Source organism: Nuphar pumila, chromosome 17 (genome assembly GCF_984573655.1).
Source record: "Nuphar pumila chromosome 17, dmNupPumi1.hap1.1, whole genome shotgun sequence".
NCBI classification, from domain to species: domain Eukaryota; kingdom Viridiplantae; phylum Streptophyta; class Magnoliopsida; order Nymphaeales; family Nymphaeaceae; genus Nuphar; species Nuphar pumila.
The window spans coordinates 82640646-82662869 of record NC_143265.1 but is presented as its reverse complement, the minus strand read 5'-3'; the positions used below and the strand labels follow the sequence as shown (position 1 = coordinate 82662869).

Below are 22224 nucleotides of genomic sequence, written 5' to 3'. Positions count from 1 at the left end.
ATTTAAAGAGGTGGGGCATTTAGCTCCTAAGTTTGTGTGTGCTTTGTCAAGCTGCAGAAGAATCTACATTTCACTTGTTATGTTCTTGCCCAATATTTATGGAACTCTTTATCAGGACCTGGAGGCATTCGGAAGTGTTTGTTAAGGAGGAGTCTTTTGCGCTAGATCTGATCCTGGGCCCGATTTGTATTAGGCGCAACACGAGGTGGAGGTTCATCTGGTGAACGTAGTTGCTTACTTCTTGGTGGTTTGTTTGGATGGCATGAAACAATACTCATTTTTTTCAAATTTCGGTTAACATTAAAAACCTGGTGCATAAAATCTTGGTAGATGTTTATGCGATCTTGCGTATGCATCTTAGTGATCTTCTGCTCCCTCCTGCTGAAGCTACCTCTCTTTTTCCGCAATCTGGGCAAGCGGCTCCGGCGTGAGCCCGTTTTATCTGTCTGATGTTCTTTTTCTCTTCTGCTTTCTTTATTTGTTTTGCCTTTGCTCTTGTTCAGTTCATGGGTTCAACATTTTGTTGATCTTCATGAGTGGTAATGTTGAATTTCTTTCGTCTCTCTCTCTCTCTCTCTCTCTCTCTCTCTCTCTCTCTCTCTCTCTCTCTCTCTCTCTCTCTCTCTCTGTTGGAGGTGAGAATCTCTTTGAATTTGGTGAACTCCAAGGCCAATTTGAATGGATTCTCAATTTCACTTTAGGCTGGGTTGGTAGACCACAGGAGTCATTATCCTAATGTATGAGATGACATGCCAAATGCAAATGTGAGATGGCTAAATTAGATTACCTAACATTTGGTTCAACATGGGCATCTGGATGTCCACCGCGGTTGTTACCATGTGGTTAGTGTTAGAGATAAATATGCCAAACACGGTGGTCGACCTCATAAATGTAACACAGATCAATATGGCAAGAGTCCAACCCTTTAAATCAAGGAAGAAGATTACAATTCTACCAAAAGTGAGAATCTCAATGAGAATGAAAACTTGATAGATGTTTCCATAATCCAAGTTCAGTTGAGAGAACAAATACATTTTTTAATGTAATCAAATGCCTACAAAATAGGCAAGATGAGGATTGTAGAGGATCTTGCTCAACTGCAGTTGTATGCTATATAAAATCATAATGAAATTCAGCCTACTCTCAAGAAGAAAAGTTGCAAGAGAGAGTAGGGACGAAGGTCAATTCTAGATCAAACCATGCAAATCCTAATGTATTCTTGCATAAATAATTCTTTTATGGTATCAGAGCATTCGGGTTTTTGGAGCTCATTTCTCCTCCATTGACATCTTTGATCTTGTTTGTGAAGTCAACCTACTGTCAGCATCTTTTGTGTGCTAAGTTTTCTCATTATGTTGATTCTTTTATCTGGTTCTAGTCTAATGGCGAGCTCATCATCATCCTTGTTATCATCAACAGCAGCATCATCAGTCTTCAGGATCCTCGGGTATTAAGTCCTTTCAGCCCATCTTACATTCTTCATAGCCTTAGCCAATGCCCATGCAGAGATAATGTGGATTCAAAACCTTAAAGAATTGGGTATTCTCTTCAAGCCCACCTACTCTATGGTGTGACAACGTTGGAGCATCTTATCTGGTAGCTCATCCAATGTTCCACGATAGAATCCAACATATTGAGATCGACATTAATTTAGTTCATGAACGAATTACAAAGGGTCAACTTCAAGTAAAATATATATCAACCAAAGATTAGATAGCAGATATTTTTACCAAACTGTTAACCACTAACATTCAAATTTTTGTATACCAAGCTTAATTTGATCTCAGCCCCCATTGAACTTGCAGGGGCTGTTAGAGATAAATATGCCGAACACGTTGGTGGACCTGATAAATGTAACATAGATCAATATGGTAAGAGTCCAAATTCAAATCAAGGAAGAAGATTACAATTCTACCAAATGTGAGAATCTCAATTAGAATGGAAACTGGGTTAGACATTTCCATAATCTAGGTTCAGTTGAGAGACCAAATACAATTTCTAGTATGAACAAATCCCTACAAAATAGGCAAGATGAGGATTGTAGAGGATCTTGCCCAACTGCAGTTGTATGCTATATAAAATCATAATGAAATTAAACCTACTCTCAAGAAGAAAAGTCGTGAGAGAGTAGAGTTCGTGGATGTAAGTCAATTCCAGACCGAACCACATAAATCCTATGGTGTTCTTTTATTTTGTTCGTGCATAAATAATTCATTTAGTTAGCAGCACCTTCTCTCAGCTGAAGGCCCAGGATCAAATCCCGCTGGTGCATAGGGGCTGTCGTTGCTTTGTGAGGTTGAGGCACCTAAGGCAGGGTGGTTGTCACCTTAAGGAGTTTTACCTCACAGGGAGGTGGGCCTATTAAGTGATCCGGTTCTCAGTAAGGATTTTCCTTCATCATAAAAAAATGGCATCTGAATTGGCACATGTCCAGAAAGATGTGACCAGGTAAGCGATGTAAGGGGTCAGATCCAGTTCAGAAGAGGCAATATCAAATCCCACACACTCAAGTTCAGGTTAGGATTCAACCATGGATGGGGCACTTCTTACCAATTCCAAGTCTCATCAGCATTTAAGCCTTACTGGTTGTATTTTTGCATCCATTCAGGTATATGGACTTTCGAGATGCAATGTGAAATTCCAAATCCAAGGAATTAGCTTATGGGAACTTGAATCTGGTGACAACCCCATGGGTATCTAATGTAGGGAAGCTTCGAAGTTGTGGATCTAGTCCACACTGATTACGTTGTCTCAAGCTAATCCATGGAAACTAAAATCTAATGAAAATGACAAAAAATTTAATAAAAATAACTCAATAGTTCAATCATCCATCCTCTTTTAATCTCTACAATGAATATTATAGAGAAAATTGGAAAATATAATATGTGAGTCCAAGTTATAACTAAAATCTGAATTTTTGATCCAGATATCACATATATATATACAAATATAAAATCCAAACAATAAAAATAAATTAATCTAAACATCAAAGTGAATCCAAACAGATCCAAATGATCCTGGACGTGCATCTCGCCCCATTCTGCATCAGTACCCAAATCAAACCCAATACATCATCTAATGACCAAGGCATCCTTAGGAAAACCTCTTAATGCCTTAAAATTTATCTGGCCGAGCTTGAACTCATCATGGAAAGTGACATAATTACTCAAAATCACCTATACTTGAAAGAAATTCATGTAACCCCTCACAAAGAGAAGTGATAGGATGACAATCAACACAAGCTAAAGATCAAACCCATATTCCTTGCTCCCATTTGTGTATAAACATAAGGGAGCTTCTAGAAAAAATTTGGTCATATCCTTAAACATGGCAAAAAACAAATGGTTGTGTGGGCTTAATTTTCCAAAAACAGGAGATTTTCAGAAATGTTTTGTGACCATCATAAGGTCAATCCACATATTTTTTTTCCTCTATCTATACATGGCATTTCCCAAATAGATAACTTGAATTTCATTTCTTTCTAGGTCGTCTAATCACCATGATTTATTCTCCATAGTGCAACCAACAAGTCTTTTTCCTTGGCTTGTCCAAACCTAAAGGCAATAATTGACAACTGCAGCACCATATTAATTAGATGCATCATCAGATTAGAGTACATTTCACTCAATATTGCAGAAACGCTGAAGAACTATCACTAGTCTTATGGCTCCATGCATCAACCCTTTTCATCCTATCAAAGCATGAATTTCACATACAGTATTGCGTAGTTGTGACCATAGTTACCAGGAAACGAAATGGATACAGGAGCTGATGCATGAAGCAGAAGCAGGGATGCCAGTAGTAAAAAGTAGCATGAAGCGAGAAGCGGTTGTGAAGCGATTATGCAAGTGCATGAAAAATGAAAAAAAAATACATAGAAAACAATATGAAGCACCAAGCAAATAAAAAATGACCTAAATACAAATATAAAACCACATAAAGCCAACATATAAGCTTGTTACAAAAAATATTTAATTTTCTAATATGAAAAAATGTAGGAAGTTGGAAGGAAGCTACTGAAAAGTGACAAGAAGTGAGACGGAAACCTGAAGAAAGTGCAAGGGAATCGATTTGTGAAACAAAATAGAAGCGAACTTTCCACTAAAGGGAACCGAGTTTCCCATTTTTTGAAAGCAGATTTCTCAAAGCTTCTCCTCCTTTCCGAAAAGTGAAGAGTTTCCCATTTTGGAAGCAAGCTTCTCCATGTAGCAAGAAGCTTCAGGTAACTATGGTTGTGATGTTTTCATGGGCTATGTTCAGTTCTAGACTCCAAAAATAATTTGGAAAGAGTAGTCAGGTCATTTTGTGATTTTAAATAATGTTTTTATAGCTTTGGTGTTGTCATGTGCAATCTATCAGGCATATTACTAGAAAAGATAAAACAGGACCTAAAGTACTCTGATATAGCCTTAATGTCAAAATTTGTTTTGTGCCACCAAATTGCTGAAATTGTAGCAAGATCTTCTTGACTTTTACTCAAAAGGTCCAATAATTAATGTAAGTACATTAGATCTTTAAATTGAGACATTTGTAACTTGAGAGGCAATTTCTTTTTGGTAGGCCAAGGAAACCTTCATAGTAAATAACACATTGGCAATCTTGCTGGTAAAACTCGTGAGGTCTTCTTGTGCCCTGGAAAAGTATATACTAGAATTATCTGAAGCTTCTTAGATAGGTGGGAAGCCCATTTTTTGGAAACTCACTTCGAAAGCATGATACTTTTTGCTTCTCAAACTTGATGGGAATCTCGATTCTCCCACGCTTCTCCTATGCTTTCTAAATACTTCGTATATTCTTCTTATATATTTTCTCACTCTACTTTTCATGTTTTTATGTATTTTCTCTCACGCTCCTCTCTCACTTTCATGTGCTTTCTCTAAGTTGATGATCATCATTTTTAGATTTTATTAAAAAAATAATTTTTACACCAAAATATCATGAAATTTAAGAATATTTATTTTTTTGTGTGTGTTTCATTTCGATTTCCATTCAATTCTTATATTATTTTATTTATTCCTCGCTTTTCGCTTTCTATTCATTTTAAAATGCATTGCTTCTCGCTTTTGCTTCTCGTATCACTTTTCGCTTTTGCTTTCAAGTCTGGCAGCCCTGGTATATACCCAACTTCGATCTTGTGGCAAGGGACTGTCCTTATGGATTTCAAACTCCTCAAGTCCTATCAACCTGGTGATATTCACAAGTCATACCTTTATGCGACTTAAGGGGCTATTCTAATTAATCAACAAAAATACCTTCCAAAAACAATAGTCTAAGTTCACAACAAGAAAAATGACAAATAGCGACGGACTTTTGCAATGGATTAGCGAGAGAAAAACATTCGTCGCTAAGTTCATAAATATTTATGAAATTAGCGATAGACAAACATCTGTCGTCAACTCCCTCGCTAAGTAGCAACGGATTAGCGACTGAAATTTTATGTTGCAAAATCCGATGCACTTAGTGACAGATATAGCGATGAAATAACTTCGTCGCTAGTTAGCGACGGAGTTTGCGACGAAAAAAAATCTGTCGCAAAAGTCTATCGCTAACTGTTGATATAAATCCCCCTAGGGCACGAAATCAATTTTTTTTTACTCTCACCCGTGCCGCTCTCTCTCTCACTCGCGCCGCTTTCCGTCCTCTCTCTGGCTACCGCCCTCTCCCTCTCTTCAGCTACTGGCGACCGCCCCCCTCACGCCTCCAGTCTTTCAAGTAACTCCCTCCCCCAGTCTTCTTCTTCTTCTTCATTTCCTTCTCGCCCTTCCTCTTCTTCATCTTGTTTTGGCAGGGGCGTCACCCCTGCCTCCTGTTGCTTTTCAGCAGACCGGCAGGGGCGATGCCCCTACCACCTTTCTCCTTAGTCAAGCAGGGTTGAGCCCTCCTGCCTCTTTCCTCTCTATCAGGTAGGGGCTTCACCCCTGCCGCCTTATTTTCCAACAGGGGCGATGCTCCTGTCCCTCTTATTTTTATGGTAGACAGGGGTAGAGCCCCTGTCTGTCTCTAATTTTTTTGGCAGGCAAGGGCAATGCCCCTGGCGCCTTTGTAGTTTTTGGTAGAAGCGAAGCCCCTGGCGCCTTTGCAATTTTCAGCAAGGGCGAAGCCCCTGCCTCCCTTATTTAGCAAACAAGCAGGGGTAAGGCCCTCTGGCCCTACCCATGTTTTTCCTCGTCCTGCAAGGGCGATCCTCTCTGCCGCTCCTAGATTTTTCCTGTAGGGGCCTCGCCCCTGCCTCCGTTTTCCTTAGGCATGCAGAGGTGAGGCCCTCTGCCACCTTTGGATTTTCGGCAGCCCCCTGCCTCTTTCCTCTTGGTCAGGCAGAGGCTTTGCCTCTGACGCCTCTTTTTTCGGCGAGCAGGGGTTCGCCCCCTGCCTTTGCCACCCTCTCCTTTGTGAGGCAGGGGCCTTGCCCCTCCCTCGATTTCCAGCAGGGAGGGTGAGGCCCTGCCTCCTACAGTCTGCCAAAGGCCTCGACCCCTATCGCTCGGGTTTTTCGACAGACAAGGGGCAAATCCCCCTGTCTCTATGTGTTTTTGACAGGTAGGGGGGTGCCTCGATTTTTATTTTGTTTTGTTTTAATCTGTTTTAGCATTCAATTAAGTTTTTTGTGTGATTTTTAACAGGTTTTACTGTTTTTTAGTAAATATAATAAGCTTTGAGCACTATGCTTGTAAAGGATTTCCGGTGGAAAGCAATTCAAATGGGGTAAATACCCGAGGTGAGTAAGTGATGCAAGCGCATCACATGTTATTTAATTTATTAGATGCAACACTTTTTTGTTCACACACTCACTTAGTTGTGGATATCTAAGACTGCTTTGATGGAGTTTGGAGATCATGCTGAGCATGACTTTAATGTATGAGAATAGAAGTGTTCTTATTTTTGAAGTACGGATTTCATGCTAGGCATGGTAGTAGTTAGCAGGATATTGAAGTGTGTTTGTTGCAGATACATGTTTGATATTATTTTGATATGAATGATTTGGATGTATTGCAATGTTTGATGTTACTATATCCATGCTTGCATAAAGTTATTTTCCATTTAATTATGTCTTTTATGTGAAATTGTATTATAAATTTTTTGTTCAAATGAATATATTGGTGTCATTGTAGCATTATTAAGATTTTCTTTTAACTAGTGATGAAAATATCTGTAATATTTTAGGATAAAAAACCTGCAAACTGTGAATGGATGTATCGTAGGATAGTTGATAATGAGGTGTCGCATGAATATATGGATGGTGTTGACAGTTTTATTGAATTCGCAATGACAAGTGTCAGTACAATGGATCCTACAGATCGGATCAGATGTCTCTGCACGATGTGTAAGAACAATCGATTTATAGAACCTCATGGCGTTAGACATCACATATACAAGAAGGGTTTTGTTAGTGGTTATCAAAATTGGATGCTTCATGGTGAAGAATTTTGGAATAATTATGACGCAAGGGTGGATGTGGTGTACAATAATTCATATGTGGACCTCATATTTGATGTCGCAGGACCGAAAATGGGTTCTGCTTTGGGACATAGTGATGCACCAACTGGGGTAGAGGAAGAAGCAACAAACGATGCAGCTAGTACATTCTATGACTTACTTAGAGATGTTGATGAACCACTATGGAATGATTGCGAGAGTCACACTATCCTGTTTGTAGTTCTTCAACTACTGAATTTAAAGTGCGAGTTTAATTTGAGTCAATCATGTTTTGACCATTTGTGCTCTATTGTGAAGAGTATGTTTCCCAAAGATGAAAGATTGCCACAAAATCTCTACCGTGTGAAGGTTATGGTTAATGCTCTAGGTATGGGATATCAAAAGATAGATGCTTGTCCCAATCACTACATGTTGTATTTTACAGATCAAGAAAAAAGTAGACCATATCCATCATGTGGACATCCTCGGTTCAAGCCAAAGACAAAGAAAAATGGTAGCACAAGGTCAAAAGAAGTGTCGTATAAGTCACTCGGCTACTTCCTTCTCACCCTAGATTGTAACGTCTTTATATGTCTTCGAGGACAGCTAAACAAATGATATGGCATGCAAATAAAGTTCGACATGATGAAGACAAGATCACATATCCTGTTGACGCAGAAGCTTGGATGCACTTTGATCGTACTCATCAGAACTTCGCTTTGAAAGTAAGAAATGTCAGATTAGGTTTATGTACAGATGGATTTAATCCATTTGGGAGTAGATCAACCCCATACTCATATTGGCCAGTATTTATCACCTCATACAACCTTCTTCTAAGCTTGTGTATGAAGCGTCAAAATCTTTTCTTGTCTCTATTGATCCCTGGTTTGACGTCTCTCGGCCAAAATCTTGATGTATATTTGAGGTCATTGATTGATGAATTGAAAATACTGTGGGATGACGATGTTCTAACGTACGATGCCCATAAAAAACAAAACTTCAATATGAAGGTTGTTGTTCTATGGACAATCAGTGACTTCCCTGCATATGGTATATTTGAGTCATTCACGAGCTAGTGAAATACAACTTGTAATACAATTTGATCTGAATGATCTAAATGATTAGAATGATTTAAATGTATGGAAATGTATTGTATTGATTTGAATATATTGAAATGTGTTGCAATGTTTTAATGTCTTGCATGAAGTTTTTTTTAATTTCATATGAATGATTTGAATGTATTGAAATGTATTGTATTGATTTGAATATATTGAAAAGTGTTGCAATGTTTGAATGTCTTGCATGAAGTTTTTTTCAATTTCATATGAATGATCTGAATGATTTGAATGTATGAAAATGTATTGTATTGATTTGAATATATTGAAATGTGTTGCAATGTTTGAATGTCTTGCATGAAGTTTTTTTCAATTTCATATGAATGATCTGAATGATTTGAATGTATGAAAATGTATTGTATTGATTTGAATATATTGAAATGTGTTGCAATGTTTGAATGTCTTGCATGAAGTTTTTTTCAATTTCATATGAATGATTTGAATGTATTGAAATGTATTGTATTGATTTGAATATATTGAAATGTGTTGCAATTATTGAATGTCTTGCATGAAGGTTTTTTCAATTTAATCTGAATGATTAGAATGATTCGAATATGTTGAAATGTATTGCAATGTTTGAATGTATTGCCAGTATATTTTAATTAGTTAGAATATGGTTTATGGAGGACACAGTCGTCGAGCACCCAGTGGTAGCCAATCTGAGCCTTCATCTTCACGGGCTCCTTCGATAGGTATATCATTTAAATAATTATATATTTGATTAGTTGAAATTTACATTATATGAATTTCTAACTCATTGTTTTGTAGGTGCTATTTCGCCTACACATGACCCGCATACGCCGGATGCAAGGTCTTCTCCGTGTGACCCACGACAAGTAATTCAAATAGTGTATATCGATGGTCGACCGTAAGTATTTCATTGTTACTTGTTCAATATTTAACTTATAAAAAAAAGTATATTGATGATCGATTGTTAATGTGTATCTTTTCATGTGCAGTGCGAGGTTTGAGCAGCAAGAAGTAATACGAGGAATTACGAAATCATTATTGCATCATCTTCCAGGACCAATAGCACAATGGAAAGAGTACCTGAGAGAGGTGTTGGACAACTTAATTTCCTCATTCATGGTATGCAATCATTTATCATAACAAGCAGTGTTTTATTGAAATATATGCTAACGTTCTGAAAGTATTTATAGGCCTCCCATCGCTTCGCGAGTGCAAACGAGGAGAAGGACGCGAGGGTAGTGTGGCAGAAGGTGGTTGCCAATCGATTTGTCAACATGTTGCACAATATGAAGACTGTAGCAAAAAAAAAACAGCTGGTGGAATAGATGATCCATTGCAGTGGAAGGGCCATGGGTTGGCTACTGTCAGGAGAGATTATTGGGAGGGCATGCACGACAAGTGGGCGAGCAATGATTTTCAAAACCGCTTAGCAAAGGTTGCACAAAACCGATCAGCGATGCTCGATGTGCATCTACACACAGGTGGATCTAAGACTTTTGAGAGCCACCAGAAGAAAATGGTAAGTCGTCAATATATATATATATATTGTGTAAGTGGATTTCAATTGAAATATAATCTTTCGTTTAGGAGAAATCAATGAAATGACATCAATTCAAATCCTGTATTTTTGAATTGAGAGATATATTAAGAGAGATCAAGAATTCTCGCTATTTCTTAGATTCATGGACCAAATTCGATTCAGTGGTGTCTTTCACTCACATTTTTTTCCACCAAGAACGTTATATATATATATATATATATATATATATATATATATATATATATATATATATATATATATATATATATATATATATATACATATAGTCAAATTTGTGAGTATTTTTGCATACTTATTAATCAATTTTTTATATCATGTCACATTGTAGGAAGCAGAAAAAGGAAGCATTATGCTTTACAAGGATGTGTTTGTTGAAACATATAAATGTAAGAGGATGAGAGATTTTGTATCAGAGAAAGTGAGAGCGACAACGGTATATATTTATTGTATTAATAAACATTATAATATACAAGTTACTTTGAATTATGTTATCATAAATATTATAATTATTAATTATTAATTAATATTCTAATTTTTATTTTGTAGGAGTCATACGAGCAGCAAATGATACAACGATATGGCGATGACTCCACTCAGCATCAGTCTTTTGATCCTACAACATGGATGACTGCTACAGGTGAACCCAAAAAGGGTCGTGTGTTCGGGTTTGGGAGTAACATGAACACCACACCAGTCATTGCCTCCTGCAGCCCGGGCTCACAGAGTTCTCCCGCCAGCATCAACTCCCAATGTCCTATTGACCCTGTTGTGTCTCGAGATGGTGTTTATCAGCGTCTTGAGGGCAAAATGCAACACTTTTTAAATAAAGTCATTCCCAACCTTGTCTGTAATGAGTTGTGCAACTTTTTTTAGGAAAGTAGAACTTCATCTGCATTCAACATGAGCTCAGGTACCCGTCAGGTATGCATGATTGAGTTACTATAAATTTTTTCTTATAATTTTGTTAATGTCCTTTAGTTTATTACTAGTCTATTTGTCATTCAGCCATTTACTTTATTGCATTAGATTAGATGGATTGCATATAATTTATTTCATTATGTTTTGTTTATAAATACTAACATTTTGGTTCTTTTTTGTAGGATGATGGAGATGATCAGCGTAGAGGAACTGATGGAGGCATGGAGGAAGGGGCAGATCGAGAAAATGAAGAGGATGATGCCCAAAATCTTGGCGAGGATTAGATTTTTTTGTTTAATTTGTTTGACAAACTTATAATTAATTATAACTTCACAAGGATTGTACTTGGTAGTTAAAGTTTGCTTAACTTAGCATTTTTGTTTAATTTATATGTATTTTTTATTTGTACTATTTTTTTATAAGCAGGATATATGAATTGTACGAGAAATTTTTCTCGATTTTCAAAATATTTTAAAAAAATTTATTTAAATTTTTTATAACAAATTAGCGATGAAGTAGCGATGAATAATATTCGTCATTGTTCCGTCGCCAATTTGAGGTAGTCGTCGGTTTGCGGCGAAATTCAAGTCGTCGTTACTCTGTCACTAATTAGCGATGGATATTCATCCGTCGATAAATGGTAGCAACAGATTAAATTCCGCCACTTAACCAAACTGGTCTCCGTTTACCGATGAATTCGTGACGTACATGATTCGTCGCTAATCCATCACAACATAGTGATGGATTGGTGGCAGATAAATTCTGTCACAATTTAGCGACTAGGATTATGCGACGGATGATATTCGTCGCTAGTCCATCGCAAAACTCATCGTAAACATGTACAGTGGCGGATTAGCCAAAGATAGCATCCGTCGCCATTACGCATTTTTCTTGTAGTGGTTGTTTGAAGTTCAGCTTGGTTCCTTGTGTGGCTAGCTAAGCTCGAGCCAAGTTGTTTTTTTCCTTATTTTATGAAAGTGAAAGACAATGCACTTTCGCATGTGCCACATGATTTTTTCCTAAAGATGCAATCATACCATCACTAATGTATCACACCTCATTAGAGTTCCAAAGCTAAGCATGCTTTTGCAAGAGTAAAACCAAGATGGGTGTTTCTTTTATATGTTTTATGCACACCGCAAATTTTGTATCAAATATATTTTTAACAGAAAATGATCATATTGTACCACAAATATGATGTGTTTCCTGAAATGTTCCAAAATTTATGTTATTCTCTTCATGTCCAAAATCATAAATATTCAACTTTGTTATGACCTTTTTAACCCTCACATGTACGAAACTGGCGAAGTTTGCACAATATATCGCTCCGCTCCTTGGGTAATGCAAACTCCCACTTAAAAGGAGTTTCACACATTTTTTCTTATAGACATCACGAAGGTCGCATAAAATTATGTGTGAACTTCGTGTTAATCTCGAACTTCGAAACATCACACATATGTCACAAAGTTTGCACATATGTTACGAAGTTTGCATATAATTTTATGTGGACCTCCTGTTACTCTCAAACTTTGAAACATCGCACATACTTGACAAAGTTCATATAAAATTATGTGTGAACTTCGTGAGTATAAAAACCAAAACACCGCACCCTAGAGCTTTTTTCGCATAAATTTTTAAGATTTCTTTTAGTCACCAACCAGTGGTCCCCAATCTGCATCTCGTGACTTTTTTGGCACTACTTTCGGCAACTATTCGAGCGAGACTTCATCCTTGAGTATTTTAGAATCATCGATGGTGATTTTTTCTGGTAAAAACATATTTAATGGTTGAACCAATTATTTTTGTTTGAAATATAAATTTTTTAATTTGTTTTGATAATTCATATGCTTCTATTTCATCCTCCAGTTTTGTTGTTTATATGTTGCAGATTGTGTATAATAAGCATCATATGTTTGGCATAATGTTTGATTTTTGTTGTTGTTTCCTTAACAATTTTGGTTTTTGTTTTGTATTTCTGTTGTCCACCTCTTTACTTATATTTCCTGTCTTGGTATTATAGAAAATTCTTAATTTGTTAATACAATATGCAAACTAAGAAGACTATGCCAGAGGGGTCCACGCCCACATCATCTTCTATTGTTAGTGCATAACAAAAAAAAGCCAAAAATTTCATAGTGGCCCATATCTAAGAAAAATATGTAGAAAAAATTGAAGCGCTTGTGGCTGCAATCTTGTCTCTCATCTCGAAAGCATCTAAAGAGTGAGAGGGTAACTAAGTGATAAAGAAGAGTGGCTCATTAGCTCACTCTAATGTTGTTGAGGACCTCAATGCTCTGATAGATAAGGTTGGAGATATGGTCGGCTGCAGTGGCAGTGGCATGATAAGAATAGAGGTACCTCACCAAGGAGAGGATAAGAATCCTAAGGTTGAGGTTAATGTGGATTATCCTCAGGAAGTAGATGTATCCCAGGGTCTTGTCGCTAGATCGGATGTTGAGGGTGATTTTCTAGCTAAACTAGGTGTGCATTAAATGATCATAAGGGAAAACATCCTCACGAGACTGAGCATCCAATCCTAGAAAAGAAAGTGCAAGCTCCTAAGAAGATGTTACAACAGTGAACAAGGTTTGGTGCTCCTGAACAAGTATCAATTATATATTTAGTTTTTAGGCAATCATTAATAGTTATAAAATGTTATATATATACATATATATGTGTGTGTGTGTCTGTGTGTATGTGAAGCATAAACTATTATTTTCTCGTCGATTCATGTATGCATGAAACATGTTGTTAGGATAAGTAGATTGATTCTTGCAGTTCAATACATAAAATGTTATATATATATATATATATATGTGTGTGTGTGTGTGTATGAAGCATAAACTATTATTTTCTCATTGATTCATGTGTGTGTGAAACATGTAAGAATAACTAGTTTGATTCTTGCAGTTCAATGTATAAAATGCTATATATATATATATATATATATATGTGTGTGTGTGTGTGTGTGTGTGTGTGTGTGTGAAGCATGAACTATTAAAATGATTCATTTGACTGATTCCAACAAAATTAATTGTGATTACAGAATCTGCAGTCAAAAGATTTAAAAAATTCAACATCCTACATGCACTGGTTCTACTGGTTACAAGCACACCAGTGGTTCGTAAGACTAACAGAAGAAGCAAAGGAGTTTTTGCATGGGATGCATTTCTGACAATTCTTTGAGATCACACCATGGAACATCAGTCGCCCTCTCTTAGAGTTAGTTGTACAGTTCTGGAATCGAGCAACCAACACATTCTATTTCAGAGATTTTAAGATGACCATCACGTTAAAACACGTAACACAAATCATTGGATTAAAGTGTCATGGAGAGCTAGTGAGTGAACATTGGTGGAGAGATTTCTAGCAGTTGTGTGATATTCATTTTGGAGGGAAGGAGGATGCATTCGACTGAGAAATAATTAAGATGTCATGGTTGAGGGACCTTTTTTAAGTTACCGTGTTTGGGAGAGAAGGCTCATAGTAGGGTGGAGAAAGGCCAAGAAAGAGAAGCTACATTTTTAAGCTATGTCACAATGTTTGGTGGACTCGAGGATGCAAGATTCAAATTCGATTTGAAAGTTAAAAAAAAATAAAAAAGGAAAGACGAGGACACGGATTTTTTTTTTTTATTCAATAAAAAACTATTTTTTGAAAAAGTAGTCTTTTATTGAAATAAAATTAAAATATAAATAACAATATTTAAAATATTAAAGTAATGCCATATGTGTCAGTGTCCAAGCATGTCCGCTCACTTCACCGAGGATATGCAGCCAAAATGGCGTGTCCCTATCACAGTTTTTAAGTAAATCTAATCAGACATGCGGACTTATCATGATCCATTTAATTTAGAATATGCTTTAACTAATAACTTTAATATTCAAATCTATGTTAAAGATGGATAAAAATGAATGGCTTAGATTGTATCCTAATATAACTTAAAAACCGGCTAAAACATTTTTGAAAAAATATGACTTGTACTATTTGGACCGTTGCAAATCCATCCTTACAGTCCAATCTACTTAAAATGTATGGATGTGTGAGATTCCAATGACTGATGCAGTGCGCATAATTGCAATGATCTCTCTCTCTCTCTCTCTCTCTCTCTCTCTCTCTCTCTCTCTCTCTCTCTCTCTCTCTCTCTCAAACGAGTCTTTAACGAACTCAGCTTGTGCTTGTGCAAGCAAATCAATGATCCCCAAAGTCATCCCTCTCTTCGTACCCTCCTTAAGATTTCATTGATGCAAGTTTTTTTTATCAAATCAGACTCCATAGATGTGATCTACATCAGTCATTTAGTGAAGATCGACATTTAAATCACAGAAATTCAACTTGTGTGCAAGAATTTTTTGGTGATTTTAAAAGTCGACGGTTGACAAAACATAAAATTTTTATGATTTACAAGATCATATTTTTCAATGAAAAAATACGATTTAAGGGTCCATTCGTATTAAATCGACCATTCTGAATTCATCTGTCAGGTCAGAATTGATTCAAACAACTTGGAACATAAGGTATAAAGGTGGGGGATGACATGGAGATGAGTGGATCCTAACTGCTTGAGCTCATCTCATTTACTAAAGAGTGGTGCTCAAGCCGAGTCGGGGGCAATTACACAACCTTATCCGTAGGACAAAATCAGATATGTTCTGACACCTTTTTCTAAGGTTTTTAATGCAAAAAATAAAATAAATTAGACTTCTAAATTTGAAATTCAACATAGTCCTGTTACTAACGGCTTCAAAATATCACTTTTGAGGGATTCTCATGAGAATCGGAGTCACACACTCCACCCTGTGACTCCGACTGTCACACTCCGTTTGATCCGCACAGCCCCGTTTTCTCACATTTGCAAGTACATGAGAAAATGAGGCGTGTAGGAATCATTCTCCCATAAATGTGAGAGAATAATTCTCACAAGGGGCCACGCAAGCGTGTCATTTGTCCCAAATAACTTCATGAAAAAAGAAAGACACGGTTTGTCTTCACTACTACGAGTGGAAGAAAAAAGAATCTGTTTTAGCCAGTTCCTTTCTCTGTCATAATCACAAATGTAGGCGATATTTTCAAAACCTCATGGTATTTCCTAAAACAGATATGTTGCCAAAGGAACGTTATACTTTCAAAATATCACCTAGATCACATTTTTATTGTGTTATTAATTTGATAAAAACACATTTTTAAATCTTTTTATTATTAATCATTTTGTTTAAATGCATATAATGAATATTTTCTGTGTTTTTATACATGCTGATAATTTCTCAAGAAAAACACATTTTTAAATATCTCCTGATATTTTCCCATGAACAAGATTTGTGACATTGGTTCCATTTATATCTTTGTTTGATTTCTTGCATGGATGGTTTGATCACTCGAGGCCCCAGCATCACAATTGGAGCCCTTCATACGGAAAGAGGAATTGTTAATAACTTTTTTTTTTTGAAAGGCAAGCTGGGGTTAGGCAGACCCCCAACCAGTTACACAACGTGCCATTGGGTTTTGAACTTGCAACATAGCAGCACATGGTGACGTGCACTAACAGCTCCTACCAAACAAGCGGAGCCCCCATTGGTGGAATTGCTAACCTAAAGTGGAATTCATAAACTTGGTCACGCTTGATGGGATGCCCAGACATACCCAAGGGAACAACAGTGGACTCTGTTTCCTCGCGGCCAAGAAAGAATGCAGAAATCAATGCAAACCCACCTTTTGAAGGGTAACCCCGCGGGCGCCCCCGGGAAATGATACCGCAGAAATGAGGTGATCTCTATTGATGTGCCTTTGATCCTGAAGATGCGAAAAAATCTCTAAATTACACCACTCTTATGCATGAAAATAGAAAAAAAAAACAGGAAAAGATTTTAAAAAAATGCATAAAACTCCAAGAAAATAATAAGTTTAATCATTCCTTCTACAAAACAATTATTTATAGAAAAGTAAAACCCCTAATCATATTTTAGATCTGAGATAGATGTGTTACATAAAAAGATCCAATTCTAAAAAAAAAACCAAACTGAAACAGGATCCAAAAGGACTCTTCAGACCCAGATTTGTCCGGCTTTGCGTCTGCATCATCTATCAAGGAAAGAAAAACCCTTGTTTGAGTTGCTATGGTGGGACCGCAGAAACACATGGCCCATGAAAACTGTCAGGTTTCTGTGGCACTCAAACGCACCCTTGATAAGAAATAACGTTGGAGAAACTTTACCCCACTAAGCCAACTAAAACCAACTTGAGCCAAGATGAGGAAGATTATTTCTCAATGTGGTTCTTTTCCAGCTTTTTGAACGCATACAACAGTTTGAACCGAGTCAAGGCAATGGTTTTATTACCTATTTTGAACCGAACCTTGCCTATAGTTTTTAGAGCTCATTTTTTTATGCAGCGCACTGCATGCTTAGTCTGCAGCTCCGCTGCTGATAATTGGACACCACACCCATCTTGAGAAATGCCAAGATGGGGTAGCTGTGAAGCAGGTGACTGCATACCCACAATGCAGCGATGCAACATATAATGTGAATACTAGTTTTTAAATCATTAGCCCAATTTGGTGGATCAAACGGTTCAAATGGAGACATCTCCTTTGAATTTGACACGGACCCCACACTGGAGCTACAAGATTTTAAATGCTAAAATTTTTACAATTTGTGATGCAACAGCTAAGCCCATGTGATGATATTCATGAAGTACTAATAAAATATGCTCCACCCTAAAGGTGATAATTAATTCCATTCATCCTCATGGACCCTCAATGAATCCCTATACCCTAGTGATTCTATCCTGTGAATATGGTACCATATTCATGCGAAGGTAGCTGCTAATCATTCAATCTCAAAGATGTAAGGCCCTCAAAACTAAGAAACAACAATAGGGCTCTTATGAATGGACCCTCCCTACAGCCACTCTTTAAAACACAGCATTGAAGCTCATCCACCTTTCTAACTGCACTATCACCCACTCACCCACAAAGTGAATTTGCAAAGCAAAAAGTTGCAATATTGCTTCATTTAAAAGGGAAAAGGTTTAATTCCCAAAAAATAAATGAAACAATCATAAATGAAGTAAGGAATTAAGTAGTTTAAGCGAATATTTATGCGCTGAAATGGAGTACAGGTTTATTCTTCTCAAAAAAAAGAAAGAAATGGAGTATTAAGTTTATAGAAAAGAAATGGAGTATTAAGTTTATGACATTCCATTCGAGAGAGAGAGAGAGAGGTGTCCAATGAGTGGGGGCTGAGATAGGGTTTTGCCATTAAATAATGTGGGGATTCAATTTTGGTTCTGACACAGTCGACCCCAAGGCTAACTGACCGCCGTCCACGATGAGATCTAAACGGACGAGATATGTCGACCGTTGAGCACCGTGCTGATGTGTTTCTCTCGTGGGCAAGTATCCGTTGAACATCCTTTTCTCTCTCTGCAACCCCTGTTTTGCCTCCACCTTTATTTGTGTGCCCCCCACACTCTTTCCTCTTGGTCCCTGCACCTCACCCACTCTTTCCTCCACTCTCCTCCTCTTCTTCTTCCTGTTCTCCTCTCTCTGCCCTGCAAGAAACATCAGAGATTTCCACATGCATTTCTGAGTTCAACATTTCCGTCCTTCTCATTCTTTTTCTTCTTGTAGAAGAAAAGAAAGGCCCATCAAGAAAATGGCGAGGGCGACAAATCGCAGGGCATTGGGAGATCTTGGAAATCTGATTGGTGGTCTGTCTGATAGATCATCGATTCCCCAAAATTGCCGAAAAAATCCTCCCCAGTATGTAATTTGGTTTTCTTTGGTTTCTGTTTCTGTTTTATGGTTTCTTTATATGGTTTAGTCCTGTGGGGTTCTTAATATAATAAAAAATATTGAACAGAAATCCGGCCAAGGGCTTCGTCCCTCTTGATCGACCCATCACACGGTAATTATTCAATTCTTCCATTTGGTCTATGGATGCATATGATTTGAATAATGGATACCTTTTTAACAAACTCTTCCCTTTTCTTTCAATGCAGACAATATGGTGCTATTCTTGCCAAAAACCAATCAGTAGCACAGGTTTCCATTGTTTTCTATACTGTCTTACTTTTTCTTTATGGTTTTTGGGTTCTTATTTTTGTGACTGGATTCTGAGCATCATGCTTCTCAGAATTCCGGCAAAGAGAACGATGGGAACGCCCAGTGGAGATCCGAACAGAGGCTAACGCTGTCGCTGAGGAAAAAGAAGAGCCAGAATCGAGAAACTCAGGATCAGATTGATGTGCCCATGGAAGAAGATGAAGACTCGAAGCAGAATAGTACCATGAACTGCGAATCTTCTCCGACGTCATCGTCGTCCATGTGGGAGATTCATGAGAACGTATGTGATCCCTCTCTTAAGCCTTTTCCTCGTTTTTGTTTTTTTTTATTCTTTCTCTGCAAGGCCTTATTTCGGATGAATCATTTTCTTTTGGGAAGGAACCGCGTGAAATTGAAATGGAAGAAGCAGGGTCACCAATACCCAGGATTGACAAAGCAGACACCAGAAACCCATTGGCTGTAGTTGATTACATTGAGGATATATACAACCATTATCGAAGAACTGAGGTACACTATGATTTATGAAGAATTTTAGTGGCAAATCGATTAGTTGTATATATTCATATCTAAATTATTTCTCTCTATAGATCATGAGCTGTGTTCCTGCGGACTACATGTCAAAACAGACTGATATCAATCATCGAATGAGAGCTATATTGGTCGATTGGCTGATTGAGGTTTTGCAATTTGTTTCCTTTTTTTCTAATTTCTGTGCACTTTCACAATGAGATGAATTTGGCAAATAATGGTGAGGTATTGGTGGTGGTATGGTTTCTTTTACTTCTCTAGGTACACCACAAGTTTGATCTGATGCATGAGACTCTATTCTTGGCCATTAATCTCATAGACAGATATCTGTCTATTCAAAATGTGATGAGAAAATCCCTTCAACTGGTTGGCATCACAGGGATGCTCCTCGCCTGCAAGTATGAGGAGGTTTATGTTCCTGCCCTGGAAGACTTTGTGATCATTTCTGACAGAGCTTACACTAGAGAGGATGTCTTGAAGATGGTAGGAGAAATATGTACCAATATCTAAATTATATTTCATTTGTTTATTTATTTGAAAAAACTGACCGTCGTGAATATTACAGGAGAAATCAATGTTGAACACTTTACAGTTCAACGTATCAGTCCCAACCCCTTTTGTCTTTATGAGAAGGTTTCTCAAGGCAGCAGAATCTGACACTAAGGTGTGTGTGTGTGTGTGTGTGTGTGTGTGTGTGTGTGTGTGTGTGCGCACCCTTTATATATTTTGACTGTTTTTTGTGGTGCAGTTGGAAATGGTGTCATTTTATTTAACAGAGTTGTGTATGGTGGAATATCGGATGCTAAAATTTCCACCATCATTGCTGGCTGCTGCTGCGATATACACAGGACGGTGCCTTCTGAAACAATCTCCACGGTGGAACAAGACCCTCAACGTTCATTCCACCTATTCTGAAGAACAGCTTCAGTGAGCCCCTGCACTTGGATTCAAAATTTTAGCATATATTAGAATGGCAAATTCTAGTTGATGTAGCAACTAGAATTGTGGCTTCATTCCTGAGGCCATTTCTTCCATCTGAATTGGTCTCTCTACACAAGCGAATCTGAGGCCTCTGCATTGGACAAAGATTTACAAATTGTGCTTCTCTTTTCTTGCAGGGAGTGTGCGAAATTGATGGAGGACATATACCAAAATGCAAGTGTGGGGAAGTTGACATCAGTGTACAGGAAATACTCAATTTCTAAGTACAGTTGTGTTGCCAAACTCATAAGTCCTTTGCTACAGCAACAGCTGCAGCAGACTTCCTAACAACATATACCATTTCTGATCTTATGGATGGAAGGGGGGAGGGTTCAACTTAAGTTGGCCTTTTCTGTCATCTTCAATGCTACTGAGAAAGACTAATCTCAAACCGACTTACTTTCTCGGCAGACTCACATGGTTTCATTTTTAGTTTTATTGGTTTAGTTTTGCTCAAGACAGGCACTGTTAAAAAAGAAGAGCTCTTTGGCTTTTCTTTCTTTATTCTTTTGTTGAATTGGGTTCATGCTTCTGTCGAAATTGGCAAATTCCATAAATAAATGAATGTTTATGGGCGAATATTTCAACAGTGTGTACTACATTGGCACTCCTTGCTTTTAGTGTAACCATGAACTACAGAAATGGATAGCTACAGAAATGGATAGCTCTTGAAAGTGTGTTGTTCATTACACCTTACAACAGTAAATAATAATTTATCACTTGAAAATAATATATAGAAAAGTCCCTTCGAAGAAGTGATTTTTTCAAGTCACTTTGGAGAAGGAATTTTCATTAAAACATGAAACTTTTAATATTTTATTGAAAGCTATCCAATGGATGGATAGCTATCATTTATCACTTGAAAATAATAATCCATTCTTTTATTTAGAAATGGATTTATCACTTGAAAATAATAATCCATTCTTTTATTTAGAAAAGTCACTTCGAAGAAGTGATTTTTTCAAGTCACTTTGGAGAAGGATTTTTCATTAAAACATGAGAAGGATTTTTCAAGTCACTTTGGAGAAGCTATCATTTATCACTTGAAAATAATAATCCATTCTTTTATTTAGAAATGGATTTATCACTTGAAAATAATAATCCATTCTTTTATTTAGAAAAGTCACTTCGAAGAAGTGATTTTTTCAAGTCACTTTGGAGAAGGATTTTTCATTAAAACATGAAACTTTTAATATTTTATTGAAAGCTATCCAATGGATGGATAGGCTATATCATTTATCACTTGAAAATAATATTTCATTCTTTTATTTAGAAAAGTCACTTCTAAGAACTGGTTTTTTTCAAGTCACTTCGGAGAAGGATTTTTCATTAAAGCATGAAACTTTCAATATTTTATTGAAAGCTATCCAATGGATGGATACACAACCCATTCATTATGGTAATCAGGAAATCACGGAATTACAAGCCTATTTCCATGTTCCATTCATCATGGTAAAATCAGGAAATCACGGAAGACAAGCCTATTTCCATGTTCTAATCAGCAAATCATTTAGTTTCACATGGGGGCTCTTTTTTACAGCCATTGGAGTCCGTCAGTGGGGAATGAAGTGCGTTATTTTTTCCTTTGGAACTTTGTGCTTATTTGCCTGTGCACCCTTTGCCCACCAACACCATCCCCACCAGTACAGGAGGCAGACGGATGCGCAAGGGAGGCA

General features: G+C 37.2%; 1 protein-coding gene across 1 annotated transcript; it reads left to right on the top strand.

Annotated features, from left to right (window-relative positions):
* The first annotated feature begins 18629 nt into the window (after positions 1-18629).
* LOC149812522 (G2/mitotic-specific cyclin-2-like) lies at positions 18630-20836 on the top strand. The gene is made up of 10 exons (XM_089993068.1): positions 18630-18736; positions 18837-18881; positions 18976-19018; positions 19110-19319; positions 19418-19546; positions 19627-19716; positions 19829-20050; positions 20133-20231; positions 20316-20494; positions 20686-20836. Exons 1-10 carry the CDS (start codon positions 18630-18632, stop codon positions 20834-20836), a joined length of 1275 nt encoding a protein of 424 aa, XP_089849194.1.
* The last annotated feature ends 1388 nt before the right edge of the window (positions 20837-22224 follow it).